This window comes from Pelobates fuscus, chromosome 1 (genome assembly GCF_036172605.1).
Source record: "Pelobates fuscus isolate aPelFus1 chromosome 1, aPelFus1.pri, whole genome shotgun sequence".
Lineage (NCBI taxonomy): Eukaryota > Metazoa > Chordata > Amphibia > Anura > Pelobatidae > Pelobates > Pelobates fuscus.
In genome coordinates, this window is record NC_086317.1 from 264872571 (window position 1) to 264899576 (window position 27006).

The following is a 27006-nucleotide window of genomic DNA, read 5'->3' on the forward strand; positions in this document are numbered from 1 at the left end:
AGTCAATCTCAAACTTTTGGGAAAAGTCTATTAACTTAACATTTGACTTTCAATTTTATTTAGATTTTATTTAGATGCCATTTTGTCAAACATACTTTTCTCATTAATAAGTCTATATTCATGTCAGCCGTCTTGCACTTACCTTAGCGGTCCACCGATCTGCCGACGCTGGGATCCAGCCGCCCCTTCCACGCAGCATGAGGCTCCAGTCAGCCTCATGGGTGCCGGACGCTGTGTGCCCGCCCCTTGTCACAACGTCAAAATAGCTCTAAGCAATAGAGCTATAAGCAATAGAGCTCAGCACACGTACCTTTTGAGGGCGTGGTTAGCATAGCCACGCCTCCAACCGTATAAAATCCCAGTCTGTCCAAAGCACAGTGTCTTGTTGTGGTTACTAGTGTCACTAGTGTCCCTACAGCGCATTCTTGTGTCCCTTTTGCTCAATGGCGTCTCCAGGATTCATACTTAGGAGAGCACATAAGGGGCCAGGGACAAAAGTAGGGGGACAGTTATAAAATTTGTATATGTGTATGTATGTGTGTTTGTATATATATATGTAACAAACTCCCCTTGTTACCTGAGTTTGCCATGATTTCCTGGAGGAGCCTGCTTGCCAGCCTCCTGCCCACAGACTATGGACCCTGTGAAAAATAATGCAAAAGTCTCTGTTCGTGCCATTGGGATTATATGGTTTGTTTACCGAACAACCGCACAAACAGAGACCATCCTGGAGCTTGTTAACACCTATTAAAAACTTGGAACGTTTCTCACCACAGTGTTCTAATTGTTCGTCTGGGTGGCCTGAATTCCTATAGACACCAGGTGGCGGCCATCTTGTTCGCATGAACCCAGGCAGCGGTGTTTGGGCATGAATCTCCTGGAACTAAAATCGACTACAGAAACTCCCAAACACCGCTGGACTTCCATCATCGCCTGCGTTCGGTTTTATACAGTTTAGAAGAGTACTGTTCGGTGGGATCATTCGTCTGGATGAAGGGAACAAGTTCCAGGGTAAGACCTTTGACTCTGTTCGTTAATTTGTTCGTTTTCAAACTACTGAACTAGACCGACCGCAATCCCTGATTCTCTGGAACCGTTTTGGGTATGGGGCCATGCGGTCGGTCAAATAAATGACTTCCATAGAATTTCTGAACCCCTAAACTGATCTGGGTGATTTTTGGATATATTGGTCACCTAGATCAGGGCTATCAGGGGATGTAACATTTGTGGGGATATCATGTGTTTTGGGGTACTTTTTGGACTTTTTAGAAATGTGTTTCTGCCTGGAGATAATTGGATTAACCCCTTAAGGACACATGACATGTCTGACACGTCATGATTCCATTTTATTCCAGAAGTTTGGTCCTTAAGGGGTTAATGCAGTATCTGATCCAATTATCTCCCAAGCAGAGGGGAGGGATTGCTTGCCTTGTGTGGGAGTGCCTTACATTGTAAATGTGTTATTGGTTTGGAAGTTTGTGTCCCTGTCCCCAACAAGGTCCATGTGGGCGTACACCTTGCTTGGGTGCTTGCATAAAAGGCCAAGTGTGGCACCATTAAAATCTATTTCAGCTTACACTCCAAAACTGTGTGTCGTCCTGTTATTGGAGGGAAAAAAGATTTACTACTGTGTCTGCTGTTCCAGCTTGCAGGGGATTCAACGGGGAAAGTCCTTGTAAGGAGCGGTTCCAGGGCTCCAGTCAAGCCACCGTGACTGTGGGCAGAAGTGCTGCGGTTTGTCCCCTGTTCCAGCTAGGAAGTGGTACTTGGCGGAGGTACCCAGTTGGGGTACAGGGAGATCCGTTACAATATATATATATATATATATATATATATATATATACAAACACATACATACACAGGGCTCAACAAATTCCAGGCTCCAGGTCGCCATGGCGACTAGACAGTTCGCCTGGCATCCTGGCATTTGTCAGCCCATTGCTAAGCCGCACAGGAAACATTAAAGCAGGGGAGCATTGAGGCGGCGCCCGAGGGAGCAGTAACCTTTCTGCAGTTCCGCTCTGCTCCCTCGTGCACTGTGTAACTCTTTTTTGCCCTACTCCTGGCAACAAGCCATAGTTAGCAGCAGTTACACCTTCTTCTGTCGCTGACAGGGATCCTGAGCCTCTGCTATAGTTGGGAGATTGGGACATCTTGTTTTGACACAGTGCCTCCACTCAGTGCAACTTCTATTTATGGGGAACCCACCCCACTGAGTAGATGAGTACCCTCACTTAATAATACCTCAGAGACATTAAATAAATACAGAAATGTGAATACAGACTGTATTGTTAACTAAAAAATAACTCACTTGTGAGTTTAGTGTGCAAAATAGCGCTTTGAGGTATTATTCCTTTCCTCATCATAAAAGTATAGCAGAAAGTGGTTATCAAGCAGCGTGTCAGGGGCTCTGGTAGATAGTTTATTTAAACAAATTACTAGATCTGAAGCTTGTGAATTTAACCATGATCCCGAGCATCGTCACTCTTTATAGATCTATTAGTGTGATATGGGTCTGTAGTAATAGCCATTATAGCTTTAGTATCTCAATAAGACTGACTATCCAGATAGGTGCCCCAGAAGGCACAGATACTACTATAGTTAGACCATATTAGCCTGCCTTCCTTCTCTCATTCTGTTAGGCAGTGCAGGAGTTAAAGTGAATATAGCAGCTAGACTTGTGTCTCCCATATTGACCTTTTTAGCAGCAGACTACCATATCATATCGTTTTCCATCATTCATTTTGTTTCAGTGTCCTGCAGGCAGCTGCTCAAACCTTCTGCTCTTTCTTGCAGAACAAGATATATATCGATAATAGGGGTGGGTCGTCTAAACGGACCCAGAAGTGATCCAAACCAGTGCTGGATTAATAGCTCTACGTTTGTGAGTGCATACACATTATATTTAACATCCACTATCTTACTTTATATGATCTATACTATGTTTGATTTTCTTTTAGAGAAATCTACACATCTATCTATCTCTGAACTTTTAGAGCGCTACATTCTTCTTTTATTTTTTGTATCTCTGTTATGGTGTTATTGTAAGGAAACACTGGAATGTATAGCAGCTAACTAAAAATAACTATATATTGGTTTATTAAAATTTAAACAAATAAGCGCTGGTTCTGAACTATAAACTTTTGTTTGTACTACCATATCACTGTCTGCTCCTATCTTCACTAAGGGGCTCTCGGTGATCTTGATAGATAGTTTACCTTATTACTAGATCGCAAGCTTATGGTTTTATATCAAGATCCCAAATGCTAGATATTTTGGACTAATTCTTTAGCAACTATTTGGTTCTGTCTGAACTTGTCATTTCACCCTATACAGGGTATAAGACCAAGAGGCAGCAGACCTTACTAAAAAAGTATAGATAGAAATCTATCATGCTTAATCCAGATATAATGTCTGTCCATGAATAATAACAACTGTGTCCACGGAACCCTACAATTATACATTGATACACTTACAACCTCAGGCATTTATAACAATAACGATTGTAGCCGTTACATTACTAGAGGTATACTGATACATTTACTGCAATTGACTTACCATTGAGATTTAGAAACTCGGCAGGCTAACTCACGTAGCAAATGTATACCTTGCTTTTTAACCATCACTTTGAGCACTAAATGCACTGTGGTTACAAAATATAACTTTTTTTTATTTTATTCTATCAACCTAGTTTTATTGTGAAATAATAAAGGTTACAATTTATCTTCTACTAGGGCACTCAATTCTTCCCCTTTTTTTCATTACTAGATATGTGTAATTCATTTAGTTCCGAATGTCAATTCGGCCGAATTTCGGGCAATTCGGTCATTCGGATACTTCCGAATGTCCGAATAGCCGAAGTTGACGAATTTGCTGAAGTTCCGAAGTACTAATATACCCAGTGGAAGAATGAAGAATGTTACACTGTATACCAGTTTCAAATGAAGTATATAAACATAGCCAGGATTCAACTGTAAGCATTTGCAACACTTACAACAATCAAGTAACACGTTCATATAAAATGTAAGTTACTTAGCCAGTCAATGGATGGGAATGAGTAAGTAAGTAGATAACTCCCTAATTCCCATGGTATCAGGCAGCTATCTACCAAATTTACTAATACTAAGTAAAAATTATACTGCGAGTAGGGGCATGTCTAGTAAACAGTTAGCAGCCTGTGGCTGCTCACTGTTAAAAAACAAAAAACACAGTATCCCCCCTCCCAAACCCCCAACCGTGTCACGCCAGTGGGGGCTATTAAAATGATGGGGGGACCTAGCGTACCCCCTGGCCCCCACCACGGAGCGGTGGGTGGGGGCCCTGGATGACAATGGGGGAAACTATTGTGTCCCTCCGGCCCTCACCCCTGAATCAGAAAAACGGGGGGTGGGGGGGAGGGCATATTGTCCTCCCCCCGGGCCCCACCCCTGAGTGGCAGGTGGGGGCCCTAAATCAGAATAAGGGGGGGACGACCTATTGTCCTACCCCCTGGCCCCCACCCCTGAGCGGCAGTTGAGGACCTATTGTATTGTCCTTCCCCCTAGCCCCCACCTCTGAGCGGCGGGTGGGGGCCCTAAATTACTTCTGGGGGGACCTATTGTCCTCCCCCCGGCCTCCCCTCCTCAGCGGCGGGTCGGGGCCCTAAAGTAGAATAAGGGGGTCACACCTATTTTCCTCCTACCAGCCACAAGCCCTGAGCGGTGCGTGGGGACCCTAAATTAGAATAAGGGGTGGGAACTATTGTCCTCCCCCCCGGGCCCCCAACCCCTGAGCGGCGGGTGGGGGCCGTAAATTAGAATAAGGGGGGGACCTATTGTCCTGATTGGTTGATTGAGAGTTATGAGTCTAGTAATATTCATTACTAGATCCCATGAAGTCTGACAATGTCGCGTATAAATATGGAAACCAGATCCTGAGAAGATGGCAATTTTTTGAGTGGAATTAAATTTGCCATTTTGGAAAAGCGGTCAACTACCATAAGGATGGTGGTCTAACCATTAGAACTAGGTAGATCAACAATGAAATCCATAGATAGATGAGACCATGGAACACTGGGTATAGGAAGTGGATGTAATAATCCACATGGGAGTGTGTGTGGAACTTTAAAGACTGCACAAACAGAACATGCTTCTACATAATCATTAATATCCCTTCTGAGTGACTCCCACCAAAATGATCTGGAAATAGCAGATACAGTCTTATTAATACCCTGATGCCCAGCAGTTACATTGTTGTGGAATACTTTCAACACCTCTTTCCTGTCATGTAATGGAATAAACAATTTATCTAGAGGTTTACTGAGCCGCCATGATATCACAAAGCAATGGTGATGAAAAGGAAAGGATAGTGGATGCTATGATACACTCAGGAGGAACAATGGGTGACGTTGCTTGTTCTAGTTCTGATTCTTTGTCAAATTGCCTAGATAAGGCATCAGCTTTAAAATTTTTATGGACAGGTCTGTAAGTAATAGCAAAGTTAAAGTGGGACAAGAATAGAGATCATCTAGCTTGTCTAGAAGACAGACGTTTGGCATCACTAATATAGGCCATATTCTTGTGATCGGTTATGATTAGCAGGGGGTCTTTGGGACCCTCCAAAAATTGTTGCCATTCCTTGAGTGCCAATATAATGGCCAACAGTTCTCTGTTACCTATGTCATAATTACGCTCAGCTGGAGACAACTTTCTGGAGAAGTAACCACAAGGATGCAAAGGGGTATCCTGGCTCTCTCTCTGAGAATGGACAGCCCGACCCCTGTTTTGGAAGCATCACTTCAAGTATGAAAGCTTTGCTAGTGTCAGGATGTCTCAATATGTCTTCAGAAGCAAAAAAAATGTGAGAAGTACAAAAGCTTCTTTGGACCATATATTACAATTAGCCCCCTTGCGTGTCATATTGGTGATGGGGGCTATTACTGAAGAGAAGCCTTTTATAAATCTCCTGTAATAATTGGAGAACCCAATGAACCTTTGAATGTAGAACAGCCTCTAGTTTGCGAGGATCCATTTGGAAACCAGAGGCGGATATTTTATACCCCAAAAACTGTACTTCAAGTTGATCAAACATGCAATTTTCAAGTTTACAATAAAGACCATTATTGAGTAAAGTTTGTAATAATTGTTTAACATGACATTGTTTAACAAATAGTTTAGCAGTAAATATAATCCCTTAATACATCATTAATGAAGTCCTGAAATACGGCCGGGGCATTTCATAGTCCGAAGGGCATAACAAGATATTCATAGTGTCCATTTCTAGTGTTAAATACCGTTTTCCACTCGTGATCATTCTTAATCCTGATCAAATTGTATGCACTCCTGAGGTCAAGTTTGGTAAAGACCTTAGCACCCTGGAGTCTGTCAAACAATTCGGAGATAAGAGGAATGAGAGGCATTTTTATGGTGATTTTGTTTAATGCCCTTTAGTCAATGTAAGTGTGTAATTCTCCATCCTTCTTAGACACGAAAAAGAACCCTGCACCAGGGGAGGATGATTTGCATATGGGACCCTTACTTAAGGCATCTCTGATGTACTCCTCCATGATTTTACTATATATAGGAGGCATAGTCCCGGGCAACAGATCAATGGAACAATCATATGATTTAGGTGGAGATAGAACATCAGTTTGACTTTTACTAACCACTTCCCTAGCCAGTATTGGGATACTGCCTGGGTAGTTCAGGGGTAGTGGGTGTAATAGTAGGTAAAGTAATGATGCCCACTCTTTTAGTAATAGGTAACATACAACCCTCATGACAGTCTGCACCCCATTTGAGTATTTCCCCTTTGGTCCAGTCAATATGAGGGTTGTGCTTGATGATCCAAGGGAATCCTAATATGATGGGACACGAAGGGGAATCAATTATCTGAAATGTAAGGAATTCTTTATGCAATGCTCCTATAATGATACAAATAGGCAAGGTCTCATGGGTAATTATTGGTTGAGAGAGAGGTCTCCCGCCAATAGCCTCAACCCCCAAGGGTGAAGATTTCTCCTTAACAGGTATAGAGTGTTTTTTTAACAAAATACATGTCAATAAAGTTACCTGCTGCACCTGAGTCTGCCAGAGCTTTGCATGAAAAGTCTTTCTTGTTGCAAAGGGTGACAATGTCAAGGAGAAATCTACTTTGGTTATTACTAGAGGACGTATCCATCACACTTAAGGTTCTTAGGTGCGGAAGTTTTCTGGGCGTATAGAACAAGTATCTCTCTTTTTTTTACCACAATATAAGCATAGACCCTCTCTTCTCCTATACAGTTTCTCTGCCTCTGACAATCTAGTAACCCCTAGTTGCATAGGTTCGGGTTCAGATCGTAACTGGCGGGGCTGGGACAACAGGTTTGGAGAATCGAGGTGCTAGTGTCAAGGTCATACGTCTGGTTCTGCTTCTAGTAATTTCCCTGGTCCTAAGACTATTATCAATCTGCATCACAAAAGTAATAAATTTGATTAAACTTTTTCGGTAGATCTTTAACAGAAATGTTGTCAAGTATATTCTCGGATAATCCTTTTTTAAAAGCAATAATAATCTGTTGTTAATCCAGTCTACCTCAGAAGCCAAGGTGCGAAATTCGATGGCATAAGCTGAGATAGACCGATTTCCTTGTTTGATATGCATTAAGACAGTGGAGGCATCAACTGGTTTAACTGTTAATTTTAATTCTGCAAGGAATTCCTTGTAATTATGTGCAATACTCCTATTACTCTCCCATAACAGATTAGCCCAAACTAAGGCTTTACCTTTAAGTTGGTTCATTAGCTAACCAATCTTAGCTCTATCTGAGGGGAAAGATCACAGTGAGGCCTCAAAATGATACTCAATTTGGTTCAGAAATTAAAAACCTACTTTCTTTCTTTCAGGCAGCTTTTTTAGGTTTACAATGTTTATTGAATTTATCATCTTGGTGAGAGACCTTCACATTATTTTCAAGAAAAGCCTATACACATAATTAATATCTTTAATACTTGATTGCCAACTAGCAAAATCACCAGCAACTGTTGAATAAACCTTACACATGGAAATTAGTTAATGCATTATATTCTGATCTAGGTTACCTTTTATGCCCACTTTGGCTGCAAACATTAGGGCACCGGCAACTGGAAGTCCAATCACATAATAACCAATACCATACACAATGGCACCTAACTTCTGTCTTCCTGTTCCTCGAAGCACTCCACCTGAAACACACTGAAGACCACACACTAATTTGATTTGAATGCAATCCATGTTCTCATGTATCACATTGACATTTTGATCCCCACAGCCAAACTATCTCTTTCCATTAACTAAATATACTGTTGATATACTATTTAACATAATCTGCATGAGCTGTGCTGGACAGCCTGGAGGAATTTAACTCACTTGTCACAGCAAGGGTGCATAACTCATAATTGCACTTTGAAATATTGGCCTTTAATGTAATTTGTGTAGTGCATTCATGACCTGCCGGCCTGGTAGAAATGGTCTTGTCAATGTCAAAAGAGGTTAGTTTGATTGTATGGAAGGTCAGGAGGGTTACATCCTTAATTGCTCTTTTGAAGCTGGGACCCCCACAGAGGTCAGATAACAGAAGGGGTAACATAAATTGCATAGGAATGTGAAAAAGTGTTTTACCATATGGATGGATCCTGTGAGGTGTGAGATTCTACACTGCAAAAAGCTTGAATGTATTTTCAGCCATTTGGCCTGCACCTTTTAATTGATGAGTTGATTTCTTTTGATATGGTAATGATCATTAGCTTTCAAGAAAAGAGAAAAAACAAGCCTTCGGTCCCAGTATCATATCTAGTTCATGCTCCCGCAATCCCAGGTGTCTCTTTGACACCTTTAACTCTTTTATTCGCTCTGCTGTGGCCACCCCCCAAACTAACCTTACAGCCAATAGCTTTGCATGCTACTTTACCAACAAGATTGAACAGCTAAGGAAAGAATTATCCTCACCTTGCTGTTCTCTTTCTCAACCACACGGAGATCATGCCTTTCCTACCCTTCAGACTTTCTCCCCGTCTACTGAACAAGAGGTGGCTGCGCTTCTCCTTTCCTCTCGCCCCAGCACTTGCCTGCTCAATCTTGTCCCATCTCACCTTACCAGATCTCTCTCCCCTTGTCTTGTGCCTTCCTTAACACATATCTTCAACTACTCTCTCTCTTCTGGCGTTGTCCCTCCTGACCTTAAACATGCCACTGTAGTACTTATCCTGAATACATCTCTTGACCCGTCCCCCCCCCTCTAACTATCGTCCCATATCCCTGCTCCCTTTTTCCTCAAAGCTTCTGGAAAGACTTGTCTATGCCTGTTTGTCTCACTTCCTCAATTCCAACTCTCTCCTTGACCCTCTTCAATCTGGCTTCCTCCCTCTCCACTCTACTGAGACTGCTCTTATGAAAGCTACTAACAACCCTTTTTTAAAAGCAACGATTTATAGAAATCCAAAGGCCACTACTTCATACTAATTCTTCTTGACCTCTCTGCTGCCTTCGACAGCGTTGATCATGCTCTCCTTCTTTAAACTCTTCAATCACTCGGTCTCTGTGACTCTTTCCTCCCAAAGTTTTCCTCTTATCTCTCCCAATGCTCATTCAGTGTCTCCTTTTCTAATGCTACCTCCTCCCCTCGTCCTGTCTCAGTTGGAGTCCCTCAAAGCACTGTCCTTGGTCCCCTTCTATTTTCTCTTTATACAGCCTCTCTTGGCATACTTATTACCTCTTTTGGATTCCACTACCACCTGTACGCTGATGACACTCAGATATATCTCTCCTCCCGGACCTCTCCCCTGCCGTCCTGCAACGTGTTACTGCTTGCCTATCTTCCATCTCTGACTGGATGTCCTCCTGCTTTCTGAAACTCAATCTCTCTAAAACTGAGCTCCTAGTCTTTCCTCCTCCTAATACTGATCTTCCTCTTTCGCTCTCCCTTCAAGGTAGTGGTATCCACATAAGTCCATCCTTGCAAGCGCACTGTCTTGGCGTCATACTTGACTCTGGCCTCACCTTTGAGCCTCACAAATCTCCAGTCTCCAAATCCTGTAGATTCCATCTTAAAAACACTTTCATACACAAGATGTTACCAAGAAGCTTGTCCATGCTCTAGTAATTTCCTGCATGGATGATTGTAACCCTCTCCTGATTGGTTTCCCAAAAGCCGTATTGCCCCTCTACCGTCTGTAATGAATGCTGCCGCCACACTGATTTTCCTCTCTAGTCGGTCCTCTCACACCTCACCCCTCTGTCAGCTCTTACATTGGTTTTCTGTATCCTATAGGAGTCAATTCAAAGTGCTAACCCATACCTATAAAGCACTGAACAATTATAGCCCCTCTTATATCTCATCACAGATCTATAGGTATGCCCCTTCTTGGTCGCTCCGTTCTGCCCATGACCTTCTCCTGTCCGCTGCTCGCAGCCGTACGGCCAACTCACGCTTGCAGGACTTCTCGCGGGTACACTCCCTTCCTATGGAATAGCCTGCCTACCGCCATCAGACTATCCCCTAGTCTTCAACCGTTTAAGAGGTGCCTTAAAACCCATCTCTTTAGGAAAGCTTATGGCCTCCCAGACTAACCTTTACCTCACATACCTGTCTCTTGCTCTCTCCTAAAGGGCAGCACTCTACTCTCTTCTCCAGCTCTGCTTTTCTCCCACCTTATTTGATTGCTATTTCCTGTCCTAATGTGTTTTATACCCCACCTCCTATAGACTCTAAGCTTGTTTGAGCAGGGCCCTCTTCAACCTATCGTTCCTGTAAATTTTCTTCTAGTTGTCCTATTTATAGTTAAATCCCCACTCTCATAATATTGTAAAGCGCTACCGAATCTGTTGGCGCTATATAAATTGCAATAATAAAAATAATATCCAAAAGAAAGAAACTTTAATATTTACCCACAGAATAATAATTAAGCCTAATTTTTGTTTTATTTGAAATGCTTTGCGTAACTTGACCATAGGGGAAGGAATTGTGAGGTCCGCCATATTGGGTCACGGTGTGTGACATATCTATAGAATGGGAAAATAACAAATTCTTATATGCAATTATTATTTCTGGGGCAGGTACATAAGATAATATAGAGCCAAATGTTTCCATTTGGATTGATGTGGATCTGGACACAAGGGGGTGGTCACTTAGGATCTCTATAGATACGTAATGAGAAGAAAAGGGCTAGCTCTTGACCCAGAAGAATGATTAAAGAATGATTTAAAACGTAACTTTTAATATAGAATATAGAGAGAAAAGGGTATAAGTGGATACAATATTGGGTATTGCCACTAGATGGAGACAAAACTTAACCATGCTAAAAAAATAGCATCAAAGAAAAAGACACTTGGTGATCTATTCACTATAGAATAGATCACTAAGTGCCTTTTTCTTTGATGTTATTTTTTTGGCATGGTTACGTTTTGTCTCCATCTAGTGACAATACCCAAGATTGTATTCACTTATACTCTATTTTTTGTCTATATTCTATATTAAAAGTTACATTTTAAATCATTCTTTCACCATACTTCTGGGTCAAGAGCTAGCCCTTTTCTTCTCATTACTTCATCATCCAGGTTCATGCCCTGCTCTTTTTGCCCCACTGAACTTATATACCATTCTCCCATCCTCCTCTTAATTCTCTATAGATACGCCTTAACTCCACCTCTGGGTGAGGCGTGGTAATCCAGAGGGTATATCTCTAATGATACTGAAGTGTGCATTGTACTTGCTTGGGGCCAAAATCTAATTTTGAGTAAGTCACCATCTTCCTTGCTGGACACCCCCTGGGCAGAAGTTTTACTTTGAAAATCTAAGTGAGTAAGTGTTTAGAACTTCTGTTATTTTGTCCATTTTGTTTTTATCTGTTGTTGGTGTAAATAATTTGCTTATTATCTATTTTTTGTAATGCACCAATTGAATGACTATTCTTTTTGCTCATAATAAATATTCCTTTTATTAAGTTTTGCCTTTGTCTGGTAAAAAAATCAGGTTACCTGAAGAGACTAATTAGTATTTTTGCAATTCCTTAAAGGATCACTATAGTGTCAGGAAAACAAACTCGCTTTCCTGACACTATATAACCCTTAGGCCCCCCTCCCTTGATGCTGAAGGGGCTAAAACCCCTTCAGCTACTTACTTTAATCCATCACTGGGCTCCTTAGGCGCTGGTGACCTCTCCTCCCACGTCGACATCAGCTCCCGAGTGGAGCGGAAAGCGCATGCTCGTCAAGAGCCGCGCGCGCATTCAAACAGTTCATAGGAAAGCATTTCTCAATGCTTTCCTATAGACATTCTGCACGCTGAATGCGATTTTCGCATTCCAGCGTCGCAGAAGCGCCTCTAGCGGCTGTCAGGAAGACAGCCACTAGAGACTGGATTAACCCTGCAATGTAAACTGCTATGTTTACATCTGAAGGGTTAAAACCTGGGGGACCTGGCACCCAGACCACTTCATTGAGCCGAAGTGGTCTGGGTGACTATAGTGTCCCTTTAAATATTGTGCTAAATTGTATTTGGTGGGTTTTTATTATTACGTTTACCTGAGGGACTGTCAGGATTATAGGTGATCCACCACGGTGAATAGTATAATACCTAAAGACTAAGGATAACGTCTTACCAGATCTTAGAATGGCCGGTCTTAACGTACCAGAGAATAGTCAGTATACTTGCCGAGGTCAGGGACACAGAATGAGACACAACGATGGGGAAAGCCGGAACTCAAGGATACCAGAAATCAGGGAAGTCAAAATGAATCCAAAGTCAAATACCAGAAAAACATGATCAGGAATTCACTCTGGGATAACTAGCTAGTGGAAACCACGACAGGGCACTGACCAAAATGTAATTTGGGTTTAAATAACCCTCTTGAGGCTGTAATTAGCTGTCTTTGGCCTCTGAGCCCAAAACATGCATGCCCATCTATGACATGATGTCGCACGCATGTTGGCGCCATCTTTGATGTGGGAGTAGGTAAGTTTCCTATTAAAACTGGAACCACAGCGGCCGGCATCTCTAGGAACGTCGTACTTGCTGGGGACCAGAACGCAAGGAGATCGGGCAGCGGTTTGCCGCAACCAAGGTAAGTATACAACATCTCTATCGGCGTGGCTGTTATCTTTATGTGCAGCCACGCCGGCAGAAGAGCAGGGAGCCATGACTGGGATGAAGGCACCCCATTTATAAATTGTCTTGGTGGAGGCAGCTTTAAAATAGTAATAGTTATACTATTATGTTTAAGTGTGGGTGGTGTAAAGGGGGATTTTGTCATTATTTCCGGTCTAGTGCAGACAAATAGTGAACTTTAATCCTTTCACCACCACAACTACGTCACACACACTCTTGAAGTAGGGTGCGTTCATGACACAATTTACTAGCCCAGGGTACTGGAACTACTTTCTAGGCACCTCAATATATAATTACATTCATCTTTACTGTATGACTGTTATAACAGCCCTCTGGCTTGCGATTGGGTTGAATTTATATTCCATGATTTAAAGGAACAAATGTTAGAGTGTTCTTTACTTAGGTAACTGCCCCCCTTCTCACCCCCCCTCCCCCCATAACATGTTAAACATGAAAATATTTTTTACTTGCCTTTAGTCCCAGACACACCAGTCGAGATATAGCTTTAGCTCCTCACTGTGGCCATCACTACTTCCCTCGGAGAGATTTATAGGCTCAATGCATCTCTATAGGAACTGTTTGTAGACTTTTGTGGAGATGCCAAATGTCAGTCATTGCAGGCCGCTACTGACTGTCCGAGTGACAGACACTGGACATGGCTTTAGGGACAAATGTAAATACTGTATTTTATCAGAAAAAGGCAGTGTTTACAATACACCAGAACCCCTATACTAAAGAGACACTTTTAGCTTAATGGAGTGGTATTGATGTATAGATCATGCCCCTGCAGTCTCACTGCTCAATTATCTGCCATTTAGGAATTAAATCAATATATTTCTGTTTATACAGCTCTGGTGTCACCTCCCTTGACTGAAAGTGACATACCCTGAATAAAAAAAAAAAAAAAAAGGTTTTATTTTAAATCAGACATTTACGTGCTCTAGAAGTTTTCATCTCCTGCTCTGTAAATTAAACTGTAATCAAGCAAGGCCATTAACAGAGATGTGAAATTGTAATTTAAAAATTATTTGCGGGGGGCGGAGCAAGCATCAGAACTGAGCGGTCGCATCTTAGCCAAGCTCCGTAAAACCAGGCCAAATTTTCAAGCTAAACACAGCATTCACCCCATACAAATCGACATCATCTGGATCACCAATCAGCCCACACTGCTATGGGATGACAGACGAAAAAACAGAAGGCTGATAAGCCGAGATTGGGCATGAACATAGGGGAATTATGGCGGCAGGCACATGGTGTCAACCCAAGATGGCGCCTTACCCCGACGAAGGCTCAGACTTCACAGATGATCAAACCCTGGGGCATGAAGACTTCCTCATACCTACCCCACATGGGCCAACGCAGACTCTAGCACCAACCTCATCCAAGATGGACTCACTGCCGGTAAACAAAGCCGACATGCAAGAACTCTTGGCAGGACTCCGGTGGGACATCCATGCAGATGTTTCCGCACTCCGCAATGACCTCCAAGCCCTGACATGCCGCATGGGGGCTCTGGAAACATACTCCCACTGTGCCAGAAAGCAAATTACTCACCTGCAAAAGGAGGTACAGGCTCTACAAAAACAGTATGTCACCCTGGATCAGAGTTTCACACCCATGGAGTATTCCAGACGAACCAAAAACTTCAAAATCAGAGGGGTGGCGGAGGCAGTCCCAGATGCAGAATTAACGCACTTTGTCAGATGCCTCCTGGGCACGATCTTACCTCCCAGACAGGCGAAAGTGATACCAATAGAGAGCATGTTCCAGATTTCCAGACTTATCAAAGCTCCTGTCTCTGCTTCCAGAGATCTGAGCGTGTGCTTCCAGAGCTGCAGTGATGGGTGCCTTTCGGGGGCAGTCTCCCTACACTCTTCTTTGCTGACCTGACAAGGAGCACACTGGCGTGGCGAAAGTCCCTGCAGCCTCTCACAATGATACTCTGGACGCACAACATCACCTACCAATGGAAGTCAACCCACATACTGGTGATCTCTCATGATGAAACCTTCTACCCGGTCCATGATTTGGAAGAGGCAGCAGCACTCCTGGGGTGTCTGGGTCTCCCACTTTCCAGCACCACAAACAAACCGACGTGTGTATATATATACATATATATATATATACACACACACACACACATATATATATATATATAAATTAATTTAATATATATAGTAAATTATATAGTAAAGCATACTCACATGCAGGCACAGACAATCTTACTGATGCACAAAAATAGGCTCATTGACAAACAATCTCAATGACACACACAGACAAGGTTACTGGTACACACACAAATTTAGTACAGACAATCTCTGATACACACACAAGCTTACTACAGACAAGCTCACTGTCACACACACACACGCTCACTACAGACAAGCTCACTGATGCGCACACACTCCCCCTACAGACAAGCCCATTGACACACACATGCTCCCTACAGAAGAGCTCACTAACACACAGATTCACTACAGACAAGCTCACTAACACACACTTGCTCACTACAGACAAGCTCACTGACACACATATGGTCACTACAGACAAGCTCACGATCACACACAAGCTTACTACAGACAAGCTCACTGACACACACATACTCACCACAGACAGGCTCAGACACACCCATGCTCCCTACAGACAAGCTCACAAACACATGATCCCTACAGACAAGCTCACTGACACACATACAAGTTCACTCACTAGCAGACACACACACACACACACACACACAAACTCACTAGCAGGTGCACACACACCAGAAGCTCCCTCACTAGCAGATGCGCACACACACACACACAGAAGCTCTCTCACTAGCAGATGTGCACACACACACAGAAGCTCACTCGCTCACTAGCAAGTGCACACACACGCAAAGACATCCACACACACGCACAGAGACAGGCAGACATCCACACACACAGACAGCCACACACACACACACACACAGGCAGACAGTCACACACACACACACACAGGCAGACAGCCACACACACACAGGCAGACAGCCACACACACACACAGGCAGACAGCCACACACAGGCAGACAGTCACACACACACACACACACACACACACACACACAGAGGCAGACAGTCAAACACTCACACATACACAGACAGGCACACACTCACACAGGCAGTCATACATACACACACACACAGGCAGACAGTCAAACACACACACACAGGCAGAGAGTCACACACTCACACACACACACAGGCGGACAGCCATACACATACACACAGGCAGACAGTCACACATACAGTCACACACACACACACACACACACACACACACATACACACATGCAGTCACACACACATACACAGGCAGACAGTCACACACACACAGGCAGACAGTCACACACGCACAGGCAGACAGTCACACACACACACACAGACAGACAGCCCCCCACACAGGCAGACAGTCACACATACAGTCACACACAGGCAGTCACACACACAGGCAGACAGTCACACACACACACATTGACCTGCTTCTTACCTCCACATCCCTTGGAGCTCCTGGAGACTGGTTGTTGGGGAAGCAGGGACTCCTTCCTGCTTCCCATGCTGCAGTTACCCGGCTCATTTAGCCCCGCCCTGTCGCATGCTAAGCCCTGCCCCACCGCACTTTAAGCCCTGCCCCCACCGCAATCTTGTTTTTTTCTTTTGTTTTGTTTTTTTTATAATCCCAGCCAGCCATGTGTGAGCTGTGTTGGCCACCTGGCGCCCCCTGCTCCCATGGGGCCCTGTGCAGCCGCACAGCTCGAACATGGCCGGCTGGGATTACAGGATCCTGATCAGTTATGATTAGGGCTGTCAGCCCAGTCCCAGGTGCCGCAGCCCACGGGGAAATTTCCCAGTATCCCGGTGGGCCCTGCTTACATGCAATCTATTATTTAAAAAAATATATGTTTATATGTATCACTACCCAATGTAAAATACCCTAAAAGTGACGGTTCCTCTTTAACATTGTGAATCATTGTTAAATACAGTGGAACCTCGGTTTACGAATTTAATGCGTTCTCCGGGACGTTTCGTACTGCAAAAAAAAGTAAACCGAAACGCGGTTTCCCATAGGAATGCATTGAAAACCAATTAATGCGTTCCAGAGGTGAGAAAAAAGTTAAATAAACTGTTTTATCTGTTCAAAACGCTTTATAAAGTGCACTTTAAAGGCATAAAAACTGTACAGGGACATGATTAATCAAGCAATAACATTTCAAACATCCAACTTTAAGTTTTAAAACATCACACATCAACTTTTAAAACATGGCAGACTTTTCAAACATGGTACTGTACATTTCAACTGTAAATTAATCAAACATGGAAAACAATTTCAACACTTTTTGGAAGATGAGGAGGAGGGCAATTGGGCAGCACTAACACAAACAGGTTCTTCTTCATGTCTAGTCTGTTTTTGTAGGAACCTTTCCATTGTCTGCTGCCTCTGGCGCCTTTTAAGCGTCCCTTGGAAAGGGGACATGATGTCGGTGTCAAAACTGTTCACAAGTCTCTGGGCTATAGCCTTATCTGGGTGGTGCTGCTGTACAAGTCTGTAGGTTTACCCACATTTGGCATGCCTCCTTGAATTCCACCAGGTCCTCGGTGGTTAGCTCACGGTCGTGTCCCTCCACCAGCTCGTAGATGTGTCCCTCCACCAGCTCCATGGTCCTCCCCAAGGAAACAATCTCCTCCAACACTGTTGACTCTGATGCAGGTGCAGAAGCATTGGAGGCAGGCTTCACAACACAGTCTGGCCACAGGTTGCACCAGGCGGAATTTAGGTTTGTCTGGCTGACCCGGACCCAGGCAATGGTGATAATCTGCAGACTGCTCACAATGTCAAAATGCTCTCTCCAAAATTCATGGATGGTCAGGCTTGATTGATCTGTTATCTCAAAGCATCGCCGGAAAAGCTCCCTTGTGTAGAGTTTTTAAAATTGGAGATCACCTGCTGGTCCATTGGCCGGAGTAGTGCGGTGGTGTTAGGCGGAAGGAACATGACCTTGATGAAGTTAAAGTTCTCCAGCAAATCTTCCTCAAGGCCTGGAGGATGAGCAGGAGCATTGTCCATGAGCAGCATGGCCTTGAGTGGCAGGTTATTGTCCACAAGGTACTGCTTGACAGCAGGACCAAAACCACATTGACCCACTGCACAAACAAGAGGCGTGTGACCCAAGTCTTTGGGTTAGACTGCCACAAAACGCTCAACTGATCCTTGTTCACCTTGTGTTTCTTGAAGTCTCCATGGGTTCTCTGAATGGTAGATGAGCAGGGTCCCCACTAGCATTGGCGCAGAACAGGAGGGTGAAACGGTCCGTCATCAGCTTGTGGCCAGGCAATGAGGTCTCCTCTGTGATGAAGGTACACTTTGGCATCCTCTTCCAGAAAAGTCCAGTCTTGTCGCAGTTGAAGAACTGCTTAGGAAGGTAGCCGTCTGAAGCCATGACCTCCAGGAACTCAGCAGCAAATTCCTCAGCTGCAGCAACATCGGAATTTGCAGCCTCTCCATGCCTGGCCACGCTGTGGACGTTCCTGGCTGTTGGTTGAGGAGGTCAGCATGCAAGGCCTTGGCTTTTTCGCAGATGATTGCCTTGGTCACTGAGTCCCCTGCTTCTGTTCAATGCAGAGCAAGAGCAACTTCGACCTCTTCCATTACAGGTGGCCGTTGCTTGGAGACCCTGGTGACGCAGCCAAGACTAGATGGGCCGAATGGTTCTTATCTGCCGTCACATTCTATGTTTCTATGTTTCTATCTCTCCCACTTTTCTTCTCTTTTATCTTTAGGATTGTAGCGATTGTGGATACACGCCTTCCATACTCTTTGGCGAGGTAAGTCAATAGAATTCCTCCTTCATGCTTCCTGCTGATTTCTTTATTTTCCTCATGCAGAATCATCTCCATCTTCCTCTTCCCAGCTTCCGCTGCTTTCTTGAGTGCCATGACACCACCATCACTAAGTGAGCATAAAATAAAAAAAAGTGCTCAACACCCACATGAGCTGGCATAGAAACCACCCCACGATGCAAAACACACAGTAACCGGCATGCACAGCACATGAGCTGGCATGAAAACCACAGTAAAAGTCATGCATGACACATGAGCTGGCATGGAAACCACCCCACAATGCAGAACACACAGTAACAGGCATGCACAGCACATGAGATGGCATGGAAACCACAGTAAAAGCCATGCACAGCACATGAGCTGGCATGGAAACCACAGTAAAAGCCATGCACAGCACATGAGCTGGCATGGAAATCACCCCACAATGCAGAACACAACTAAGCTCAGCTCCCTACCTTTCCACCTCTTAAGATATGCACCAAAAAGGTCCACTGCTGCAAATGGCTCCAACACTTGCTGTAAAAACCTCTCCATTCTCCAACACCTCCACACTCCACGCTCACGTGCTAACCAGACTCCAGTATGCAGGGGGGCGGCGGTATAAACCGGAACACTTACTTCATATTGCAAAAATAATTTGTAAACCGAGGCTTTTTTTTTTCAATGGATTTTCATTCGTAAACTGAATTCTTTTGTTTACCGAGGCATTCGTTAACTGAGGTTCCACTGTACATGATCCTATAAACCGGACTTTAAAGCCATCTGGGAATAAAATGTATAGGGCTTTCATTTATGGCATGGAAGAAGAGTCTGAAGAACATTTTAACTTTGGTTTATTTTCTAATTTAACAGTTTTATAAAATAAATTCATAAAAATGATTTTGCCATCAACTCTATTTGTGCTAGCAATATGGACAATATGACAACATACCCCCCAAGTGTCCCAGATTTTGGTCCCCCAGTCAGCCCAGCACGAGCACATGATTAGATGCACTCCCGCTATGCTGAGGGCACTAGGATCGTGGTCTGCTCTCACTGGAAGGATGTCAGACTCATGTGTGTTCATGCCAAGTTTGTATGCTCCTTCTGTGGGTAGTTTTGCCCCCTCTCCCGACAGGAACACCCATTTTGGGTGACTTCAGAGATGAGCGTTTCGTCTGTGGCACATCCATTTAAGCCCACCTCATTCTGATTTCATAGCTCCCAACGTTGAGAGGTATGTGACAGAGAGAACAAAAACAAAACAATGCCTGTCTACATTGTAACAAGCAGCAATTTGTATCATTCTTTGTGAAGGGCTTTATTTATTACTTACGGCAATGGATTCAAAGATGTGGAAGAAAATATAAATGGGGATAACTTCAGAAACAATATCTGCTATCTCCCTGTAAGAAAAGAAAGGATTTGTGAAAACTCATTATCCAGGCCTCTAGTATAAGGAGCATTGCGTGATGATCTAATATTTAAAGGAATACTACAGCGTTAGGACTTTGGACCCTGGTATGCTAGCAATAAAGACAGTGTCAGCATTGAGGAGGAGCTTTATTGTGCTTGGAGTTGTATCCCCAATCAGGGCAAATCAATAGTGTAACGCACATGAAGCTGACGAAAAGTTAATATCGCAAAATTTGTAATGTAATGTCACTTTCTTGCAGGTATATTTACTTACGTTATCATGCCTTACTGTAATCAGGGGATGCCAGGTTGCGAGATCATGACTATTTTAATTAGGGACTTTAATATAAAATATAGCATACTTCAAGACTTTATTGGTTAAAATTCAGCCCCAAACAATATATGTTTTATAGGCACTTCTAATTGAAATGAAGACGTTAAACTCTACTCATAGTATCATGTCGATATAAATTGTGTACTGTATGCCTTATAAGCACATTGTGCCACATGATCTTTCTGTGTGTTAGGTAAGTGTGTATCACCAATTCCTTATGGGTTTTGTGTTCTGTATAGCTTTTTTTTTAAATCAATTCAATCTAATGTAAAAATATATATACCTACCCATCGCTGGTAAATATGTATGAAAATACATTCTTAAAGGAGGCCAGGAGGATAGTGTCTATAAGTATGAATATACCTAGAAAAATAAAATGTAAAAAATCAGCTTATAGCACATTAATATGCTATGCATTAGACTGAAGTTGCCTATGGTGATAAGAGAATGGGAATTGTATTACAACTCTCATTGTTTGTTTATTCCAGTATATATGAGAAGATAATGCGAAGATAATAAAGAGGATTATTTGTCAGGAGTCAATAATTATGAGGCCCATTAAATATAGTCCATTGTAGGATTTCCTCATTATATTTTACACTTTATCACCTAACGTTAACCTGACTTTTTACTATTTTTTTTACTGATGTAAAACACTGATATTGATCATTTTGAAAAAAAACAAAAAACTTGGTGAGTCATAATTATTATTTTTGGTGTTCATTCCCTTGAAGGGACACTATTGTTACTCAAAACTCCAACCATACTCCTGCACCAAGGCTTTATGAAAGGAAACACAAAGCCAGGAGTAAAGAGGGTAAAGAGACAAGCCAGTTTGACAACTAATCTGGATGTTGCCAGGCACCTGCAACCACAAGCCCTGCTATGCTACTGGCCTTCTTCTTTAGCAGAATCCAGTTAGCTCTACAGGATTAAACAAGGCCATGCAATACTATACTCCTGGCTGAGTGCCCTCGGCCAATGAGTGTGGACCTGTACTGACCATGCTTTACTCTGCAGTGACTTCCTCTAGGACAAGCATGTCAAACTCGAGGCTGCTGACCACATGCGGCCCACAAAGGACATCTTTGCGGCCCGGCTTTCCCCACATTGCAGGTGCCTACTCTGCTAAAACTTACCTAGCCAGGGAGGAGGGCCAGCGAGGGAGCTCAGTGTTCCTGTCCTCACTGCTCCCTTACACGCGCCGTCTGTAGTGAAGCCGGGCACCGGAATATGACATCATGTTTCGGCACCCGGCATCACCAAACCACGTGTGCGAGGCAGCAGTGAGGAGCAGATAGAAGACCCCCATTGGACCCCAGGGAGAGGCCCCACATCGGCTCCCAAAGGTAGGGAGCAATAAAGAAAAGTATGTGTGTGCAAGAATGTGTAAGAGTGTGTGTGTGTGTGTGTGTCAGTGAGTGTGTGTGTGTGTCTGTCAGTGTGTGTGTCTGTCAGTGTGTGTGTCTGTCTGTGAGTGTGTTTGTCTGTGAGTGTGTGTGTGTGTGTGTCTGTCTGTCTGTCAGTAAGTGTGTATGTCTGTGTGTCTGTCAGTGTGTGTGTGTCTGTGAGTGAGTGTGTGTGTGTGTTTGTCTGTGAGTATGTGTCTGTCAGTGTCTGTGTGTGTCTGTCAGTGAGTGTGTGTGTGTGTCAGTGAGTGTGTGTGTGTGGGTCAGTGTTGCATTGGCTGCGACTGGACAGTGGAGTACCTGGAGGTGCATGGAGGTACGCAACGGCACGTTACATTCTGACGTGACATCAACATGCTCCACCTTCACAGGTTTTTAAGAAGTAGCGGGAGGATCAGATTCGGCACAGGGTGCGGACGGCACCATTTGGGGGTATACCAGAGGCCTGAGTCCGGAGTCGCATGCTGACTTACTGTCTGTCAGTAAGTGTGTCTGTCTGTGTGTCTGTCAGTGTGTGTGTGTCTGTGAGTGTTTCTGTGAGTGAGTGTGTGTGTGTTTGTCTGTGAGTATGTGTCTGTCAGTGTCTGTGTCTGTCAGTGAGTGTGTGTGTGTGTGTCAGTGAGTGTGTGTGTGTGTGTGTGGGTCAGTGTTGCATTGGCTGCGACTGGACAGTGGAGTACCGCTGGAGGTGCATGGAGGTACGCAACGGCACGTCACATTCTGACGTGACATCAACATGCTCCACCTTCACAGGTTTTTAAGAAGTAGCGGGAGGATCAGATTCGGCACAGGGTGCGGACGGCACCATTTGGGGTATACCAGAGGCCTGAGTCCGGAGTCGCATGCTGGCAGTGGCAATGTGAGTGGAGTCTGCTTGTTGGCTAGAGGGGGGTGCTGGGAATTAGTAGAGGGGGAGGACTGAGATTTAGCATATGGGGGGACTGGGATTTAGTAGAGGGGGAGGACTGTGATTTAGTATATGGGGCGACTGGGATTTAGTAGAGGGGGAGGACTGGGATTTAGTATATGGGGGGACTGGGATTTAGTAGAGGGGGAGGACTGTGATTTAGTATATGGGGGGACTGGGATTTAGTAGAGGGGGAGGACTGGGATTTAGTATATGGGGGACTGGGATTTAGTATAGGGGGTGCTGTGGTTTAGTAGAGGGTGATGCTGTTTTTTTTTAATACTGTAAATTTGAAAATAAACCTACGTTTCTATGAAAATTTAAGGTTGTTTTTTTTTGCGGCCCACATAAACTTAAACCTTTTTTATGTGGCCCGTGCTAGACTTTGATTTTGAAATGCTTGCTCTAGGAGAACACTTCTAAGCTCAGGTGACAACATATTGCACTTACAGTGCTCTGTTCTAGGGGGTTGCCAACCTCTCCTTCAATCGTCAAAGTAAATACTGGAGTGGGCAGCAACAGAAAGTATAAAAAAATCCAATCTCTATTTAGGCATATGCCCCAATATTTGGAAATATGCCCAAATAAAGTTTGGAGTTTCATACTGTTTCATATTAAAATGAAATATGTTAACATGCTGGAACTGGAAGATACTTCAACTGTTTCATGGTTTATTTGTATCCTTTGTTTCGGGTAACAAAAAACCTAGGATTGCGCTTAGAATTATGTCAGCTAGATTAGCTGAGGGAGGTGTATTGTTCACAATACAGTAATGTTTTCCCACTATTTAGAATAGGAAAACAATAACTCAAAATTGAAAGCATGGTACATATATGAAAAGAACTTCTGTGATACTTTTGACCCTTTTGATCTCTTTTGGGTTGATAAAAAACTTTAAAAACACTTGACTATTGATAATATAATTATCTCTCACATTTTTCAATCTATAAAACTGATAAAGAAATATTTTTCCTCCCAAAACCAAATCTCCTCAAATGCCCCTTTGAAAGTCCTGAAGTTTTTTATTCAAGACCTTAATCTATCCGAATGGCTAGTTAGAGACAGGGTAAAAATTCAGGACTTATATGACATCTCTGGGATTGGTCGTTTTTTGTACTGTCAGGAAAAAATCGGCCTTTCGAAAAAGGAACACTTCACTTATCTAAGAAAAAAAAAAAAACTATAATTAAAGACTCGTACTTCGATAAAATCCTCTTTGGAGAGGCTAAAAATAAACCCTCAGCAGTTAGAAGATCTTTGGAGGTATTAAACCAGGAAGCAAAATATAACACTATCTCTAGATGGGAGATCGAATTAAATACATCTTTTTCCTGTCAAGATTGGTCAAACTAATTTGAAGCATTAAGGAAAACGGTCCATTGTATAAACATACAAGAAACATATCTTAAACTTATCCATAGATGGGATATGGTTCCTAAGAGAACAGGTAAATTCCAAACAACCTCATCAAATGTCTGTTGGCGATGTAATAGGGAACACGGCTCATTCAAACATATTTGGTGGGATTGTATTGGACTGGATACTCTTAAACTGGAAATATCTTGACTCTTAATAGATCTAAAGTTAATGATTACTCTGTCTCCAGAAAGATTTTTATTCCATTAAGACTTCCCAAAAATGGATAAACCTTCCCAGTACTTGACTATACATGTTTTGATGGCTGTCAAACTTTGTCTTGCCAGGAAATGGAAACAGAATATATCTCACTGTATAACTGAGATTAAAACTCAGATCCAATATCTCAGATCCAATATCAAGGTCTAATGGAAAAGCCTGTTTAAGATAAATAAAAGAAAAAGATAAAAGTAATATTGGTTCTTATAATAAGATATGGTTTGATTACTATAAAGAATAGTTTATCTATGACTTAGTATAACTGACAAACCCTGGCAAGGATACTCCTATAAGACAAATTACTTATAACCCTTTTCCTGAAAATGTCTCTAGACTCAATTATTAACTAATATATGAAGAAGCGATATCGTTTCGACCACTCCCAGATCCCGATAGTTGACCTTATAATTTTATGTTGTAATTTTATGTCGCAAGTTTTATCTATGTTTTTGTATTGTATTGTATTATTTATTTTTTTGACAATTCAAACTCTGATAAAGAGTTCAACTCAGTTATATTAATTCCAGATATTAATGTTTTAAAAATATTTAAGCCGGAAATGAAATAGATGGAGAGTCATTGTAATAATTTGATATATTGATCTAGTTTGTTGTGACTTGAAAAAAGATGTTGAACTCAAATGTTTAATATTGTCTAATATTTGTCAATTTGCAAAATTATAATAAAAATAGAAATAAAAAAAAATAAAATGCTGGAATTGCCCATTACACTATTTACTTATGCTGCAGAAGAAGATTGTTTACAATCTAAGAACGTTTGACTACTTACCATGCCAAGGTACTCCAGCCACGATAATCACTACAATGTGTTGCAGTGGTCATGGTGATTGTAGTGTTCCATTAAATTCTACCGCTTCTGCATCTTAATGATTATTCCTGACGTAAATAATGCACATAAACTTCAAGTATATTTATAGGGCTATCATATTTTAACTTTACCCGAGGACATGTCTTTCAGCATGTATAGCTTTTTAGTTGTTTTTTTCTATCATATGTAAAGGCATAAAATAGAAGAGCAGCAAGACAATTAAAGCATGAATATTCAGTGGAATGAAGCTAAACCTGTTACTAAGAAAGCAATCTTCATGGACCTCTTTGCCTGTTCGGTGTTCCCAGCACCAAGTGCATTGCCCACTCTAACACTGGTGGCCATACCTATGGCAAATGGAATCTGCAAAAAAAAAAAAAAATCAGATTTAAAAAAAAATTACAAATGCAATAATATGAGTGCAGTGACTTCTCAATCCAGCACATTGAATAAATCTTTTAAAAATGCTCAGAGTCACAGTTATGCAATTATTTTTGCTATTTTACCTATATATTCACATAGATTTAGTTTTAATGAAAAATATTAGATTGTCATGGCTTCAGCGTTGATTTAATAAGCCTTTCTTTTTTTTTGTCAATCTCTCTTTTATCTCTACTACTATGACCTCACATTCTACTAAATACCACTGTGCCAAAGTATTGCATAGCCCATTGTTACCCTAGTCTGGCAAAATAGGCATCGAAACTAATTACTATACGCTTATGTTGACACGATTTAATAAGCCTTTCAATTGCCTCATTACTGTTAGAAAAAACTTTCTGAAAGATTTATCTGCAAAAAATGCCATAGACGTTAATGGTGACCTCTGTAGAGAAAATGTTTGGAAAGTTTTTCCAACAGTATTGAATCAGTTGGAAATCTTATTAAATCATGGCCTACATCCACTACTTTATGTTATGGTGAATGAACACTATAGTGTTAGGAATACAAACATTCCTATTCCTAGTGCTATAGTTTTTCCCTGCCTTGCAACAGGGAACACTTTTACGCCGTTATTCACTAAAGTGAGGACTAAAATTGAATTCAAAGTGAATTTCAAATTTTAGGACCAGAGTAACTGAACTGAAAGCATAGCTGATTTAGAGAATGCTAGGGCCTTAGGTAAATGCTTGAGGGACACCACTGGTGATATCTATTATTTCTAGCTGCAGTTGTAACCCCATTCCCACCCCCTTCACACATTTCACAGCAGAGGTTGGGGAGGCTAAAAAAAAAATTAAGCCCAACATGCCTTTTAGATACACTTTCTATCAAAGGGCGCTAGCCCTGTTCAGTCATTGAATTTGGAGGATGCATTTTCTTTAACAACATCTTTCCACTTGAAACCTGTTTTAGAACATAAAGAAGGATGAAACATAGAGAATCTTTCTTTATTTGTGTCACATTATCAATACAAAAAAATATGTATTTTTTAAAATAAGCCTGATTTATTCTTACTGTGTATGCAATCGTTACCAACTGATATATGACAGACTGCGCTCCAAGCTCCACCACACTAATCAAACCTGCAAAATAAC

The 27006-nt window shown here is 42.3% G+C and overlaps 1 protein-coding gene across 1 annotated transcript in view; it reads right to left on the reverse strand.

Annotated features, from left to right (window-relative positions):
• LOC134565841 (multidrug and toxin extrusion protein 2-like) overlaps positions 1 to 27006 on the reverse strand; it is a 109380-nt gene that overhangs the window by 8348 nt on the left and 74026 nt on the right. The window contains exons 10-14 of the mRNA XM_063425547.1: positions 26927 to 26994; positions 25723 to 25831; positions 20977 to 21052; positions 20276 to 20345; positions 8061 to 8193 (exon numbers count right to left, since the gene is read on the reverse strand). Coding sequence (XP_063281617.1) covers positions 8061 to 8193; positions 20276 to 20345; positions 20977 to 21052; positions 25723 to 25831; positions 26927 to 26994 — 456 coding nt within the window. The remainder of the gene's footprint in view (positions 1 to 8060; positions 8194 to 20275; positions 20346 to 20976; positions 21053 to 25722; positions 25832 to 26926; positions 26995 to 27006) is intronic.